At 36.8% G+C, this 17,606-nt stretch overlaps 1 protein-coding gene across 3 annotated transcripts in view; it reads left to right on the top strand.

Moving 5' to 3' along the window:
• The window catches only part of LOC121296679 (arfaptin-1-like), a 54,468-nt gene extending 42,367 nt beyond the window's left edge, over nt 1-12,101 (top strand). For all 3 annotated transcript variants that reach the window (XM_041222456.1, XM_041222462.1, XM_041222469.1), the window contains exons 6-8: nt 6,797-6,954; nt 10,457-10,631; nt 11,085-12,101. In XM_041222456.1, the coding sequence (XP_041078390.1) occupies nt 6,797-6,954; nt 10,457-10,631; nt 11,085-11,240 (489 nt within the window). In that variant the 3' untranslated portion in view covers nt 11,241-12,101. The remainder of the gene's footprint in view (nt 1-6,796; nt 6,955-10,456; nt 10,632-11,084) is intronic.
• The last annotated feature ends 5,505 nt before the right edge of the window (nt 12,102-17,606 follow it).

Below are 17,606 nucleotides of genomic sequence, written 5' to 3'. Positions count from 1 at the left end.
AGGTGGGGTGGATGCTGTATGTGTTTAGCTTGTGTATAGAGGCTCCTGCAGTCATGGAAACTCACGGATACTGTTGTAGCATACAAATCAATGACGTGCTTTACACTTCTGTTATTTTGGACCATACTGCTTTACAGGTCTCAACATGACGAGCAGTCACAGGCTTTGGTGTTGGAATCGTGCAGATCACATCATCATATAAGTACCACAACATATCATCACGATTGGGCCAATCAAATCTGTTGGTTTGTTTGTTTTTTTTAACAAGCGTTGGTACCTTTTCTTATACCTGTCTGTAAGTCTCTGCTGTCCTTTTAGAGAATTTTTCAATCTTTTAATTTCTCTATATATTTGACTGTTTCCTTCTTATTTTTCTTCTGCCAGATAGCAGTTGCCTGTAAATAAGCAAAAGCAAGATCAAAAAGTATCTTTGAAAATGTTATTTTGTAAACAATTACTTAAAGGTCTACTGAGGAATATTAACACTAACCACTGATTTTAGTTTTTTTTTACATGCAATCTTAAATGTTTCCACTTATACCATATGCATTTATACTCTATCTAACCTTGATGGTCCAGGCTGTGGCTTCTCCTCAGGGCTCTGTGGGGGTGTTACCAGAGATGCTACTCTTTTCTTCCTTTCCCTAGACTGCTGTTGAGCTTTTCTCCAAAATTTGCGTTTTCTACGTTTCTCCCTGTCACTTAGCTCTGCCACTGACTTTACTTTCCCTGCTTCTTTTTTTTCTTGCCATTTCTGGCGCTCCCTTTGCAAGTACTGCTCTCTTTTAATGGGATCGGCATCACGGTGAGCACGATAGCGCTGTTGCTTTTCTGCAGCAGAAAGTACCATTTTATTCTATATCTGTCTGGGAAAAAAATAAGAATTTCCTCACTGGTCTTTATACAGTTTCATTACAAATCCAGACAAAAATTGATGTTAAATATTGTAACAAAGTAATCTTATTTGTATATATATATATATATATATATATATATATTTTTAATGTCAAATCTGTTACCTTCAGTCAACTCTGTTACTTTAAATGGGTAACAGGGTTGACTGGTAACAGTGTTGACATTTATCACTTATTCGGCCTTCATGCGCCATGTGGAAAGCAGCTTGAAACCACATGTTGTGATCTTAGTAGAGGGCTTTATAAGCAATGTAAAAGTGTGTTTTTTTTTTTTTTTTTAATGGATCAAACTAACAATTACTTTTAAGTAACATTGTTGACGGTTAGATAATATACTGTCTACCCAACTACAACTTAAAGTGAAAAATATAGTCACAGATGTTTAGAAACATACCTGTAGTTGTGCCTCTTATCTTTTTCCCTGTAATGAGGTCACATGCTGAAGATCACATGGTTTTGTGATAAACCATTATTTTGAGGGGGCATTTCTCCTCCAGTAACAGGGTTGACACTGATTTTATGGACAACATTATATCATAAATTTAAGACAGTAGATACATTTTAACTGTAAAAATACATATAAATATATATTTGTACAAATATGTTCTAGTTTGTTATCCATGATAATGGCTGAATTGTATATATTTTATACAATTTACTGAGTTTAATTCATTAATGAATGTATATGTTAGCCTATAGGGACATCACCAAAACATGCATATAGGATATATTATATTAATTATTTGCTTCGTTAAGGCTTTATGTTATATTATTTCAAATTTAAAATATACAATTAGCATTGTATTTTACAATGGACATTGGTTTTGTAATTGTATTTTATAATTTACCCAAAATATGGCCCAGGGACATAAAATGTACCCTATTTGTAGAATCACCCATATGAGTTCTGGTCAAAGATTTTGTAGAGTGATGAAACAAAATTCAAGCTATTTGGTCACATTGATAGTCATTACATTTGGAGAAAGTCTGGTGAAGCATACAAGGAAAAGAACACCATACCTGCTGTCAAGCATGGAGGTGGTAATATCCTTCTATGGGGCTGTTTTTCCTCTGATGGCACAGGAAATATAATTCCAGTACATGGTAAAATGGATTCCATAGCATACCAACTCAGCATAGCATCTGAAACCCCCCACTGCAAAACTTGTTTTAAAGCACAACTGGACGTTCCAACATAATGATCCAAAGCACACATCAAAATCTACTTCAGAATGCTTAAAGAAGAATAAAATCAAGGTTCTGGAATGGCCTAGTCAAAGTCCTAATCTAAATCTGACTAAGAGTCTTTGGTATGAGTTAAAGAAGGCTGTGTACAAGAGAAGTCCTGGGAATTTGAATGAACTGGAACAATTTTATGTTGAAGAGTGGTCAAAAATCACTAAATAATCATGCCATAAGCTCATAGACAAATATCTTAATAGTTTAAAATAAGTTATTATTGCTAATGGTGCCTCAACTAGCTATTACATTTATTTTCCTTGTCAGGGTATGAATACTTGTGAATTGGCATTTTAGGAGTTTTGCTAAAAAAATTGCTGAAATAACTATTTCTATGTGTGTCTATTTCTTGTAACTTTTTTTCCCCCCCTCATCCACAAAAGCAAAACTTAGCAGATGGATACAGTGCTTCCATGAAGGGATGCACCTGATTGGCAGTGATGTTCAGATATAATGTGGCATTCAAACGTTGCTCCACTCTTATCAAGGGGCCCATTGTGTGCCATGAAAACACACCCCACGCCATCACACCACCACCACCAGCCTGCAGTGTTGATACGCGGCATGATGGATGGCGTGTACTCATGTGGTTTTCTCCATACCCTAGTCCTCCCATCAGCGTGAAACAGCAGGAACCAGGATTCATCAGACCAGGCAATGTTTTTCCAATCCTCCAGTGTTTTCCCTCCTTAGCCCACTGCAACCACAGTTTCTTGTGTTTTGCTGAAAGAAGTGGCACTCTGTTAGGTCTTCGGCTGCCATACCCCATTCGTGTCAAGGTACGACGAGTTGTGCATTCTTTTATGGGTCTTTCAGCACCAATGTTGTACTGGACTGTCAGTTGACTAACTAATCCGTCTGTTGCTCTGCACAATTTGTGTCTGCCTCCTTTGGCCTCTTTCATCAATGAGCCGTTTTCGACCACTGACCTGCTGTTGGCTGAATGTCCTTTGGGTGGTGGACCATCCTTGATACACACGGGAAACTGCTGAGCATGAAAAACCCAGCAGCATTGCAGTTCTTGACACACACTTGGAACTATTAGCTTGCCCTGGGTGTTTCAATAAAGTCAGAATTATGTGTAAATTGTTCTCAATTGTTGTTTTTTTTGTTTGTTTTGCATAAAATTACATTTTGGCCAAGGCTTCATAGGGTGTCTGCAGGCAGGAAGTGTTTTTGGCAGTGGCTTTCAAATTTGGCTTTGCACAATATTTTTTCACGGTTCGTTTGCTTGATTATGTAACTTTATTCCTCAAATCAGATGACTGATTTGTATGAGGGTGATGTGGAGCATGCCTTCTGTACCCACTGTGGGGTTGGATGGAAGCCTTCAGGCTTCTAAAACAATGTTCTAAAAGTAAGAGTTGGTGGATTATTACAGTATGTATTATTTTTGTAATTATGAACCAGTATCTATTATGTAGGAGTCCTTTTTTTATTTTTTGCCATATCTTGATGCTTCCTTTTCTTTGGCATGTGTTTTTTCTAACGAATGAGAATAATTGCTGCTTTGTGAATGTCACTGTAATCTGCAGCACCCTTTTCTTTTTTATCAGCCTGCAGTCGACGTCTCCCGAGATGTGTGAGGCATGCTGTGCCTCCCCAGCCATCTCACGTAATTGCTGACTTTGCCAAAGCCTTGTTAGCAACATTGACAGGAAATGTTACAGAAATAGTGGATTAGGGAGGTAGTGACCATTGTTAAACTGCTGTGAATTAATACTACAGCAGTTGGTGGACAGCTGGACATATGGACAATATCAATCACTTCCACGCTCTTTGACAATTCAGTTTTACAAACAGACCTGCAGAAATTATCTAGTGTTGGTTATAATGGTGCTCCTTACAGTTTTGCATTCAATACACATGGACAACACCAACTGTTCTTTTTATATCTGACAGTAATACCAGTATGCTTCTCAATGTATTCATTATTTTCAATCTACATTTATAGGAGCGTAAAATTGTTTAGATTATTTCTTAAATCAGTTGAGATTGTTTCTAGACATGATCATCTTATTTACCTAGTCTTGGATATTAAAATATTAAACATGAAATGTAATGCGAGTAATACATATTACATTTGTACTATATTGCATTAGCTGTGACATTTTATTGTGCTGTGCCTCTAGAAAGGAATAAATCCTCTTGTCATTTTTTATGAACTTTTAATGATATTCTGATTGCATTAGAGATGTATTGCATTTCAGCAGGGTTCAAGTACAAAATTACATATTGTGAAACTATTGCGTTGGTGTTTAGAAGAAAATCTCTTCTGCTCTTAGAACCATGTTTGATTTAAGCTGTTAGAATTCACAGGTCTCATATGCATTGTCAAGTTTGCCAGTTGTGCTCGCCTCAAATGTGCATTGAGCACCCATATACTTTTTTCTAAAAGCAAGGTGTATTTACAAGCCTTAAAGAAAAATTTCTATGACATTTCTGGTTTCCCCAACGTGTTAGGAGCAATAGACTGCACATATGTGCCGCTAACCCCTCCAGCTCATTCTGAGCATCTGTATAGGAATAGGAAACGCACCTGTTCATGTACAATTTAGCACTGCACCCCTGACTAACTTAAATAAAAACAGATAGTATACATTTGGCTTATGGGCTACTCATAATATGAATTAGTGGTTTAATGCAGTGTTTGTTGTTTTTCCCTTATGGTTCGTATTAACGAGACTTGACTGTCTTCCATTTGGCACCATGATCTGTTGTGTTAATTGATTAGGGTACTAAGTAGGCCAAGTTAATAATAATAATAATAATAATAATAATAATAATAATAATAATAATAATAAAACTCTAAAATCATTTTGTTTACATTTTAAAATAATCTTTTATTCGCACAATGTGTACAATGCAGCAGCATAATTTATTTTGTGTTACAGGTAGCCTGCAGGCTAAAATAAAAAATAATGTGCAAGGCATTCATTTGATTTTAGTACTGTACTGTACAGATGCTTCATCTTTTCATAATGTAATCTGTAGCCGACACAAAACACATTGGTTTCAGCGCGATGATTTATACATTTTAAATTACATTGAGCACTATAAATGTATGTGTGTGTGATTTATTTATTTATTTTTTTAAATCCTACACTGCCTTATATCGGATTATGAAAAAACTACCTTTCATTATTTATTTGAAAAACGACTCTCTAATGCTAGAGATCTCACTAAGGTGACGCAACAAATATTTAAATTCGTATATTGCGACTCTCTGAACCATGGCTAGCCCTCATTTAATTACAAGGTCAATTTAATAAAGAGGGGTCTTAAATTGCCAGTCCTTAAAATATTATCATTTTGCCTTCTCTTTAACTCGGATATCTTCTTTGAGAGACCAAATTTGGTAAATATTGAAGTGAAGATGAAAATACCCTTTCCCCCACCAATTGATTTATTTAGAACAGACAGTCTGAGCAAATGCGTCTTAACCCTGTTATAGCTCATACTATTTGTCTGGGCAGACACATTGTTCAAAGAGTCAATTGAAATGCATCAAGACTTTGGAGGAAGGTTCTCGACTATCAGTTCTGATTGGCATAAAAGTTAATGCTGACCTGGCACTGACTGTGTCTTTTACATAAAGATAATTTTGAAGGAAGAATGGAGGGTGATATATTGAATTGAATTGTGCTAAAATTAAATATTCGGCGTCACTGGAAAGATCAAACCCCAATCCCATATGAGGAATGGTACAATAACTTGGCTGAGACAGCATCCTATGAAAAACTGGTACAAAATACAAAACAGAACCTAGAAGCAGTGTAGGTTAGATTATTAGGTACTTCTTTTCTTGTACCACTCCAACCAATTCAAGTTCAAGATATTGGTAAACTTAAAAGAGATATATATATATACCATTGCTCTGGAGGGTGGAGGTATTTTATTGATGTGGGGTTGATGGAGGGGTGACCATAAATGTGGAAAATGTACAGTGCTGTATGTTAGCATGTTCCGTTTGATGTATGTTGGTACAACAATACAAAAGATTAAAATACCCGCATGAGATGCATTTAAAAATAAAAAAGTGCTGAGAATGTGGGGTAGTCTGTTTAACAAAATCTCTATAGAAACATCCAAATGCAAACTGTACACTTCGGGTGCTGCTGGCAGATTAATTCTTTAAGGGCATGGGTAAAATTGGGAACAGCAGTTAGAAGTAAACTATTTTTAGTTTTGACACTGAAGAGTAGCACACCGAACATATTTTATTTTAAGACTGCATTAAGATGAGCTAAATTAAATTACCCATATCCTTAGATGTTTCTGTTTTATCCAGAGGACAAACATTCAAAGAAATCAGTGTTTGTCTTTAAACTGGCCCATGCTGCAGATGAATCCAGCCATCTTAATCATGCATATAGCTGTACCATCTAGCTATATTTTCCTCATGTTGTGCTTGACGTGTGTGTTTATTTGTTGCCTCTCATTAACCCTTTGTTGGTGTTATGTCCATTTTGTAAACGCTCATTAGTGTTATCCAGAGTTGATACATGTTCATCATTTTAAAGGGGTTAAGATTTTGATGGCATTTTGTTTATTTTATTATTAGATATACCGTAGGCCAGTTCTTAAAGATGACTTACGTCTGTGTGCAATAATTGATTGATTACAATTATTTTGTATTTTAGGAGGAGTTTGGCTTCAATGCAGAGACCCAAAAACTTCTGTCCAAAAATGGGGAGACGCTCTTGGGGGCCATTAACTTTTTCATTTGTAGTGTGAAGACCTTGGTAGACAAAACCATTGAAGACACCATGGTCAACATCAAACAATATGAAAATGCCAGGTATGCTGTTCAACATGAGCTTCCTCTGAGATCAGGGATCAAAAATCCATCTTCCCCGTAACACTTCCTGCTATTCAGTCCCAACCAGACAATGAGGTCCAAATTTATAAAGGAAAAACCGACCGCAAAAAGCCACTTAATGTATGTGTTCAGTATGTCCACACTCATCGTCAACATAACAACCTATTTTATAAGACTAATTACACTGAACAAAAATATAAATGCAACATGCAACAATGTCAAAGATTTTACTGAGTTACAGTTCATATAAGGAAATCAGTCAATTGAAATAAATTAATTAGGCCCTAATCTATGGATTTCACATGACTGGGAATACAGACATGCATCTGTTGGTCACAGATACCTTTAAAAAAAAAAAAAGGTAGGGGCGTGGATCCAGTCCGTATCTGGTGTGACCACCATTTGCCTCAGGCAGCGTGACACATCTCCTTCGCATAGAGTTGATCAGGCAGTTGATTGTGGCCTGTGGAATGTTGTCCCACTCCTCTTCAATGGCTGTGCGAAGTTGCTTTATATTGACGGGAGCTGTAACACGCTGTCGTACACGTCGATCCAGAGCATCCCAAACATGCTCAATGGGTGGCATGTCTGGTGAGTATGCAGGCCATGGAAGAACTGGGGCATTTTCAACTTCCAGGAATTGCGTACAGATCCTTGCGACATGGGGCCGTGCATTATCATGCTGAAACATGAGGTGATGGCGGCAGATGAATGGCACAACAATGGCCCTCAGGATCTTGTTACGATATCTCTGTGCATTCAATTTGCCATCGATACAATGCAATTGTGTTCGTTGTCCGTAGGTTATGCCTGCCCATACCATAACCCTGCTGCCACCATGGGGAGCTCTGTTCACAACACTGATATCAGCAAACCGCTCGCCCATACGACGCCATACACGCTGTCTGCCATCTGCCCGGTACAGTTGAAACCGTGATTCTTCCGTGAAGAGCACATTTCTCCAGCGTGCCAGTGGCCATCGAAGGTGATTATTTGCCCACTGAAGTCGGTTACGACGCGGAACAGCAGTCAGGTCAAGACCCTGTTGAGGACAACGGGCACGCAGATGAGCTTCCCTGAGACAGTTTCTGACAGTTTGTGCAGAAATTTTTCGCCTGTGCAAACCCACAGTTTCTTCAGCTGTCCGGGTGGCTGGTCTCAGATGATCCCGCAGATGAAGAAGCTGGATGTGGAGGTCCTGAGCTGGCGTTGTTACACGTGGTCTGCGGTTGTGGGGCCGGTTGGATACTGCCAAATTCTCTAAAACAACGTTGGAGACAGCTTATGGTAGAGAAATGAACATTCAGTTCTTTGGCAACAGCTCTGGTGGACATTTCTGCAGTTAGCATGCCAAGTGCACGCTCCCTCAAAATTGAGACATCTGTGGCATTGTGTTGTGTGACAAAACTGCACATTTTAGAGTGGCCTTTTATTGTCCCCAGCACAAGGTGCACCTGTGTAATGATCATGCTGTTTAATCAGCTTCTTGATATGCCACACCTGTCAGTTGGATGGATTATCTCGGCAAAGGAGAAATGCTCACTAAAAGAGATGTAAACAAATTTGTGCAGAAAATTTGAGAGAAATAAACTTTTTGTGCGTCTGGAAAATTTCTGGAATCTTTTATTTCAGCTCATGAAATAAATGGGACCAGCACTTCACATGTTGCATTTATATTTTTGTTCAGTGTAGGTAAAGCAGGCGATTCTGCAATCAACCAATTTAACTACCCCTCACCAGAATTAGGGATGGAGAATTACACACCTTTCACAATCAATAGCGGGTTTGGGTCAACCCCACGTGTGTAGGCTACACATTCCAAACGAAAGTGAATGGCACACAAAGACCTCAGCTTGGTACTAGCCATGGTGATGAGGATGCTCGGAAGCGAAAACTGAAATACATCGCCAGGACAAATGAACAAAATATGGAATGTGCGGTGGCTTCTTAATAAACAATTGTACCACTTGAGAGTTTGCAGTTTAGGTTGCTTATACATTACGATGCATCATCCACTTACTGTGCTTCGCATATCAGTTCAGCTTCTTATTCTGTATAGAATAATTCTAGGCATATAGACTTTTCAAACTTCAGAAACAGTAAGTTTTATTTAATTACATCCATGGCAGTCAAACGGGTGGATAATCCTTCCATTGTTGTACAGCAACACTACAGCTGCATATGAACAGTCTTCACTTTAATGATGACTTATATCTTCTTAAAGTCCTATGCAATTACAATTCTCCTATTGCTTATGTTTGTCTGTATTTCTTACTCTATGTATGATTTTAAAGCATATCTGTATGGTATATATGGTCGAAAAACTGTACTTGCTCTAGCTACAAACTAACTGCATTATCTATCCCTCTGTCCTTTTTTTTTACTGTTTTCATTCCAACTCGAATTTAACAATACTGCCTGAACCAGTATTGTTAAAAAGCAGAATGCCATATTACAAAAAATACATTCCGTAGGCATTACTAAAATAACGGTGGAGGATGAGCCCTCATTGTATATCAGACCAGTTTCTTTTGTGTACCTCGGAATATCTTCTTAACCTCCTCCACCGTGCTTTTAGTAATGCCTACACTCTAAGAAGTAAAGGCTTGCGTTAGAACCTTGCTTTGCCACTGTGAGGAGACCTTTTTAGGTGCTTCTAAGAACTTTTTTTTTACATGGATTCTATATTCTCTATTTGCAGATTTTCTGTTTTGTCATGTAAGCTATGAAACATATATTGAAAATTGGAGTTTGCAAAACAATACGTTATCGGTATTATAAACCGTAATGTACAAACTGACTTGATCAGAAGGGTTAAAAAATTAGCTCTTTGCAAAATGTTATTAAATGTTTCTTTGTCCTTGAAAACGATGTCTCCCACTTGCTACAGACAAGTCTCCCACATCACCTTGCCTTTTATATAACCTAAGGTCTGACTGTGGTAAATTAATGCCTACTTTTTAGAGTTCTTAAAATAATCACACAAACACGAGGCAGCTTTAATAAATTAAACAGAATATTTAATATACCGCATTTGCAAAATCCCCTCCCAATTTTAGCAGTTTCGTTCAGAAACGCCCCAGAATTGCATATGCATATACAGAATTACATATGCATCAAGGGCTAAAGCGCGAGACATTGCCACCGCAAATCACATATTAATTGTGTGTTTATGCCATTGCATGTGTTTTATAAATCCCATCCAAGAATTCAGAATCCTCAGCGCCCCAGTCGTAAAAAAGGCACAATCCTTTTAGAAATCTGGGTCTGAGTTTTATGGTACATCCACTGAGGACTTAGTTGAGACCACCAAACTGGAGATCATGCAACTAGACTAGAGATTTTTCATTCATACAAGTTTGAAATGTAAAATTGACTTACTTTTATAAAATATGACTCTTTTAAATTTGATCACAAAAAATAAAATATAATGACTGTTGTAAAAAGATTTAAAATGATCTTTGTCCTTGGCTGCTTGCAGGGTAGAGTACGATGCATACCGTACAGATTTAGAGGAGCTTAATCTTGGACCTCGGGATGCCACTACAGTTCCAAAGATTGAGCAATCTCAGTATGCATTCCAGGCATGCAGAGAGAAATATGAAAAAATGCGCAACGATGTCTCTATTAAACTGAAATTTTTGGAAGAAAACAAGGTAAGTAAACAAGAAAAAAATAAGCTTTTGTGCCAGCAGTGTTTTTATACAGGCTTTAATCACCATTCTTCATAAAATAATTGCAAAAGTAGCACCTTTCTATGTCTTAATATTTGAATGTTCACCAATATTTATTTTTTTTTACTGTGAAAATATGTTACTGATCTTTTGTAGAAATGAGGAGCTTTTAATCTTAAGAATGAACTTTGCCCTGTCTGCATACAGCTTATTTAATTGTGCACTGAAGGCCACACTGCAACTTCCATTCAAGCAGTAAAGAGGATTCCTCAGTGTGACTCGTCTCTATAAACAGTAGTAAAGGGTTTGTCTTCAGGAAGTTTTCTTTTATATACAACAGTTTCACATCAGGGACATATTAGAATAGTTCTTTGTCCCATTAGCAAGCATGTTTGTTGACTGATTGTAACTCTTTCTTCTTGTTCCCTTTCCCAGGTAAAAGTATTGCACAATCAGCTGGTTCTCTTCCACAACGCTATTGCAGCTTACTATGCCGGGAACCAGAAGCAGCTTGAACAGACCCTCAAACAGTTCCACATCAAGTTGAAAACTCCCGGAGCAGACACCCCATCCTGGCTGGAAGAGCAATAATCACACTAGGAACCACACTGACGACCAGCTAATCTGTTGATCAAATCAGTAAAGCTAGAGGAGGTGGGTAGGCTTAGAAAGGGGAGTGGAAGTGTAGGGAAGAGAAGATTAAATTAACAATATTTTTCCGTTTTTGTTTCTGCTCTCTTTTGTAGAATCGTAGCATTTAAACGAAGAATATTTATCAAAAATGCATTTTTGTGAATTGAAACCTAATTTTTACTCCTGAAAAGTCATGTTTCCTGTGTTTTATATGTGGGATAATTAAGAAACCATCTAGGGACATTTTTGCACTGAAAAGATTCCTTTTGTGATCATGTCTTTGATTAAATTGTCTTCTGTTCGGATGTTGAAAGCTTGTTCTAGGATTATTGTTGGCGTCTGAAATGAAATTTGTATATTAAACATGTTAACAAAGGCAGAGCAATACGAAAATGAATCTTCATGCAGCTCCCATTCTGCCTCAGCGGCTGCTGTTGACATGCAAACTGCACTCCAGATAGCAGAACACATTTTTAAGTACGCTGAACTTGTTTATAAAACGAGGGCCATTTGCAGTGTATCAACTCAATGGGTGTTAACATTGTCTTTTTATATTAATAGAGGGTGTGTGTTTTTTTGTTTTTGTGGGTTGTGTTTTGTTGTTTTCTGAGCACCAAATTGAACACCAGTTATATTTTATAATTCTAATATGAAAAGATGGATCAGCCTTAACATGAAACTGTGTGCCTTTTTTAAACAACAGTTGAAATGGTTTTGTGAACTGCAAGTTGAGTTAATCAAAACCGTACGTAACAAAGCTTGAGTGTTCTTTTCAACTTTGTCATATACTTTATATTTTCTTTACTAACCAAACTTAATATATATTAATATAATATTATAATATATATATATATTGATATATATATATAATATATTATTTTTATAAAAAAGAGTAAGGTAATTACCTTTTACACGTAGAGCATCTGTAATTATGAACTGTACAAAGGTGTTGACTGCAATACGGGCTTCTCAATGTTGTGTAATAACTTAAAATATAATAAAACCATGTTTTCTCTTGGTAGCTTGGTCTGTCAAGTATCTTTTTTTTTTTTTTTTTAAATAATAAAAAATAGTGTGGTGTTCAGTTGGTTGTAGTTTTCCTGCTGTATTTAACATGTTTACTGCTCACTACAAAAATTGCTTTCATTTTTTACACTATTTTACATTTTTCTCCTGCAACATCACATTTTTTTCTATGCAAACATTCTTCTAAACTATGCGATGCTTCTTGCAGCCTTAAATTGTCTTAAGATCTTTTTGTGAACTGATACTGTGTTTTGATAATGGTTTTGAAGGCAACTGTGACGGAATACAAAAAATATAGAATACATTTTCAATGTCTCAATTAGCCGAGATGAGGGGCTGTAGGGCAAAGATAGTGCTTTTGTTTGAACAAGTTATTTACAATATTCAAACTTGTTTTTACGTAAGTGAAGAAATCCTTGTTTGTACTGACTCTGTATGTGTAATAATCAGTAGTAACAACACATGAAGCTTACTTGTGCAATGTCTTGTGAGCTGTAGATGGAAATCCAATAATGGATTTGTAAATGGTGTGTTCAGTCCTCTAGTTTCTAGTGAGATGCCATTTTCAATGCAGAAATTCACAATAAACAGATATGTGCAATTTATTTTTAATAAGTGAATAATAAATTAAATTAGGGACTATATTACACTGCATATGCATATACAATAAAAGTTTCTGGTTTTGTCTTAATTTAAAATGTGTTTTAATTATTTGAAATTATTTTTATCCCCCAAATGACAGCCACGTTTTAAGCGATATAAACCACTTCGGGCAGTGCGGTTCCGATGAGGTATAGCAGGCATATGTAAATTGCCACCCTAGGCATGGTATATATCTTGGGAACCGCACGGCCTGTCGTGGTTTATACCTTGTGTGTGTGTGTGTGTGTGTGTGTGTGTGTGTGTGTGTGATAGATGTAGATACACATCATCAGTGTTATGCATGTAGTTTGTGAGTGACTTATAGTATGATACACATGTAAACTGCACTCAAGTATACAGTGTCACAATGCTTGTAAAATTTGTTAAATGGTGCACATAATCCACACTAGTGTCCCTACCCGGGACTCAGGTGGCTTATTTTAGGTTGCTAGAAAAGGTTAATTGGATCCATGATAAATCAATGTCAAAAAAAAATAAATTCTATTAAATAGCATGTCACTCACTTTGGTAGGCTCAGTGAAACACAACCCCTCCCCTCTCTGGGAAATGTTACCTTCTGCTGTGGCTTTGTTGCTGTAATACTGAGATTTGTATTTATACATTTCTCTACTGCACTGTATAATGGCTGCCGTCCACTAGCTTGCAGAGCTGTGTCTTTGGTATACCTATTACAAAATGGCATTTGTAGATGCAGTATGTCAATTTATTAGGTTATAAAATGTAACAGAAAAATAAACAATGAGTGAGAAAAGACATAATTAATCAAGGACGAAGTCCTAGGTTGTCCATGCTTTTCCTACCTTTGTGTAACCCACGCCGATCCCTCATGTTTTTCTGTTTAGCATACTTAAATATCAATACTGCTATTTCTAAAACAGATCGTACAGACACAAAAAAAAATGCAACCTGTAATGTTTTGTTTTGCATATTGAAGAAAGCCAGCCTCCATGCAGCTGGCTTGTTTGTGATGACATTGCAAGCACCAAATAAATGCTTTAGAGCACCAATGAAGGATAAAAAAGAACTGTGGAAAATAAAAATAAAAATGATACAGGCAACACAAAATGAAGCAAGCACTACCATAGTCTAAAGTCAAAAAAGCACAGCACAACAGGAACTTGGAAATGAGCTGTGGCTCTCCACACAAACCACAGAAAACAGGTTCCCACTGAATACATTGCAGTTTGTTTTTTCAAGTGATGCTCAGTTGAAGGCCTGGGATTGAGGGAAAAAGTAATTTTAGGCCTGTCAGAAAATGTATAATGAGTTATACCATACTGTTAAGTGAAGACTCAAATTGACATTGTATAAATAATGTAAAAGTTAAAAGATAAGCATGGCGTTATCCTTTATTTTTCATCTATTCCTTCGTAATCATGGTAATGCTATTTGGAGAGTGAGGTCAGCAAGCTTGTAGGAGTCAATAGTTTGTTTTACCTGTAAACTAACAGTTTTGTTTGCTGTGTAACCATCTCATAGGGGAAAGAAAGCTCATCAGCACAATTTCTTAAGCGACACAAATGAATCAACCACCAGGGAACTGCTGCTCCGTAAAAAAAAAAAAAAAAAATTTTACTAGCTGCTGCAAAAGAAAATGATAGATACACGATTTACAGGAGAAATGGTATCCTTGTTCCCTGCGGGTTTGCCTAATGATTGGGGTTCTGATTTTAAGGTTAAACCCTGTAAACCTTACCTAAACAAAAGGTTTACACAAAACAGTCTGGTCATTCGCCTTCACTATACCATTGCAAAGCAGTACCAAAAAAAAAAAAAAAAAAAATTGCAACTCCTCCAACAAACAAAGGCTTTTTTTCTCTTTTTATACAGATGGCCACTCCCCAATTAGCATTCAGTTACCTAATTGGGGAATGGTCACACCTGTGATTGTTGGCGTAGGCAGATTTAACCCCATCCCTGCCAACCTTAGATTGCCACACACACACTATTTACATTAAGAGCTTTCCCCTTGCCACAAAGCCAATCAAAATGGATTCCCAAATTGCATCGATCTGCAGCACCACAAGAGGAAGAACCCATTTAATACCAGATTCTAATCACAGTTCTAACACTGCAGGGTCTAACCGAGACTTGAGAAGCTTGTGAAATAAAACTAACCGGATTGCTCACAAATTAATCCCAAAATTGGATAAACTAACGCTGACAGCAATGTGACTTGGAAATACTATCCTTGACAATGGGAATTGCTTCCATGGCTCATTCTAACAGTTAACCCTTTAAGTCAAGGAAGCAACTCTTAAGGGGTTAAGGGTTGAAGTGCAGTAAGCTAGCTCTGAAAGCTGACACCATTTGCTGATTACAAGCGCCTAACAACCAGCATATATTAATGTTTCAGTCACACTTTCAGATGTGTCATGGTCTATAATTTGATCTAAACAGTGACAATAAAGTAAAATAAAAGCCAGCACTCTTTGGATAATTGAAATAAAGCTAATTCTGCGTAAAGGTTATGACAACCTAAGTGATTAATTTTCCTAATGAAGCTGAGTTATAAATATACAGATGTATGTAATCTGCTGTGGGAACTAGTCTTGCTTAAAACATGATCTGTCCCAAATATTGAAGACACAAAATAGTGAAGTATGAGTAAGATTGTGAAGTTCTAGTCAGTGCTATTAAAAATAAAGAATGCATAATGATAGTGTTAGGAGAAAAGGAATACATCGGCAATTCAAATCAATCTACTAACACTTTACCACAGGTACCCTGAACATCTCTTTAACTTCAGGGTACCTTGAAGTGTTTTCTTAATCTGACAATGTGACCTTTTCTTGCTTGGATAGGTGCTGCACAGTGTTTTTAGTGTGTCTTTGCCTATGGAGTATGTGACTGTATGCAATGAGAAGCTGTATGCATGTGGTCCTAAAGTGAGATTTTAGCATTGTAGAATTTTAGGTTTTACTTTCATGTTTGTATTTAATTGCTTATTTCCAAATTCAAATACGTAATTGTATATATGAAAGTGTTTATTTTTCCCCTGCTCTTTTGTAATCTCTATACAGTGAAGTGTAATTTCTATACAGTGTCAGAAATAAAGAATTTCATCATTGGGATTGGGAATCTTTTTATAGTAATCAGTTCCAGTGGATATCTGAAGTGCTAGTCTTGCTTAAAACCTGATCTGTCCCAAAATGTACTATATTTGCTTTTTTAAAGAGATTAACAGAAATACGAATTGAGTGGCAATTACCAATTTAGTAGACCTCAAGAAAATACATTCTGAAGCTAGAATGCTAAATAAACAGAATCTTGATCCCTACAGCTTTGCCTTGTCTCTGAATTGTCGCCAGTATGGACAGTTTGGTTTACTTTTCTAACCCCCCGGGAATACATGGTTCAGCATCAATTATTGCTAGCTTTAAGTGTGAAGGAAGAAGGCAATCCACAAATTATAGAGACGTGTTTTTTTTTTTTTTTTCTGTTAGGCATATAAAAAATATACATGTTTAAAGTGCTTTGTAATGCGAGATCAAGGTGCAGAAACTTCAGGAGACATTATATATAAATTTTTATTTCAATGCCCAAGAAAGGGAAGTTCCACCTTTGGACTAATTCAGCCTTTTAAGTGTCGATGGCCAATCACTTTACTGTAAGAGGGCCAAGCCAAAGTGATGGGGTTGAGCTGTGTTGCCAATAGTGTGACCAGGGAAGCTATTGCCATATTCATTACCAATGAAAACACGGTGAGCTAAGTAGTTAGTTCAAGCATTAAGGATCATTATGTGCTTTGACCACTCCTTGTTACGTTGCTCCATCACAAAAATAACACAAAAGTAGGCAAATGCAAACATCTACCGTAGTTGTCTCAGGAAAAGCAACTCTTTAACTCTTTAAAACAGTAGAGAGGCATGGAAGTTCTGTACTTGAAAACAGTATGTTTCAATATGTATGTTATGTTAGATAGTAGGAATAAATACAACGCTGGTAACCGGCAGCTTCCAATTCATATGGTTTGCAGGAGTAATGATAGCAGCATCTATGTTTTCTCTTTACGCTGTGGGTACAAATTCATGATGAATTCCAAGACAATTATCATAGGAATACCAATTGTTTATTTTGTATGGGAATGTTAAGTTTAAAATTTTGCTTTTGAAAAATGAACGATAGTCTAACATTTTACCATTACCCAGTTTCATGCTTGGACAGATAAAGGATGAACTAACCTGTGCAAAAAGTTATATAACTCATTTTCCAAACATCTTAGTTTATATGTTCAGATGTTTTGGATATACGTTGCAGCCACCCTCCAAGTCCTGTAGAACAGTGTATTTATAGACAAATAGGGACATGTTTTGTTTCCAAAAGGCCCCCCCTAGGTGTCTTGCTACTGTCTCAAGAATCGTTGTCTTTGGAAGCTGGTAGGAGGACTTGCTTGTATTTCAGAAGATATTTTCCCAATGTATCACTCCCCCCAATCATAACCCTTCCTCTTTAGAACCGGTTTGTATGACTTCTACTCAGGATGTTATAACTTTATCAGCTACATTTCTTTCTCTTTTTACCTAGTACCTTACTTGAGGTTTCAATTTGCTGTCTTTCATTCAAGGTTAATATTACTACTTTTTTTATGGGAATGATTTTCTCTGCTACAACACGGATTCAGCTAATCTTCAC

The sequence above is a fragment of the Polyodon spathula genome, chromosome 2 (assembly GCF_017654505.1).
Source record: "Polyodon spathula isolate WHYD16114869_AA chromosome 2, ASM1765450v1, whole genome shotgun sequence".
Taxonomy (NCBI): Eukaryota; Metazoa; Chordata; class Actinopteri; order Acipenseriformes; family Polyodontidae; genus Polyodon; species Polyodon spathula.
This window is presented reverse-complemented; position numbering and strand designations above follow the sequence as displayed.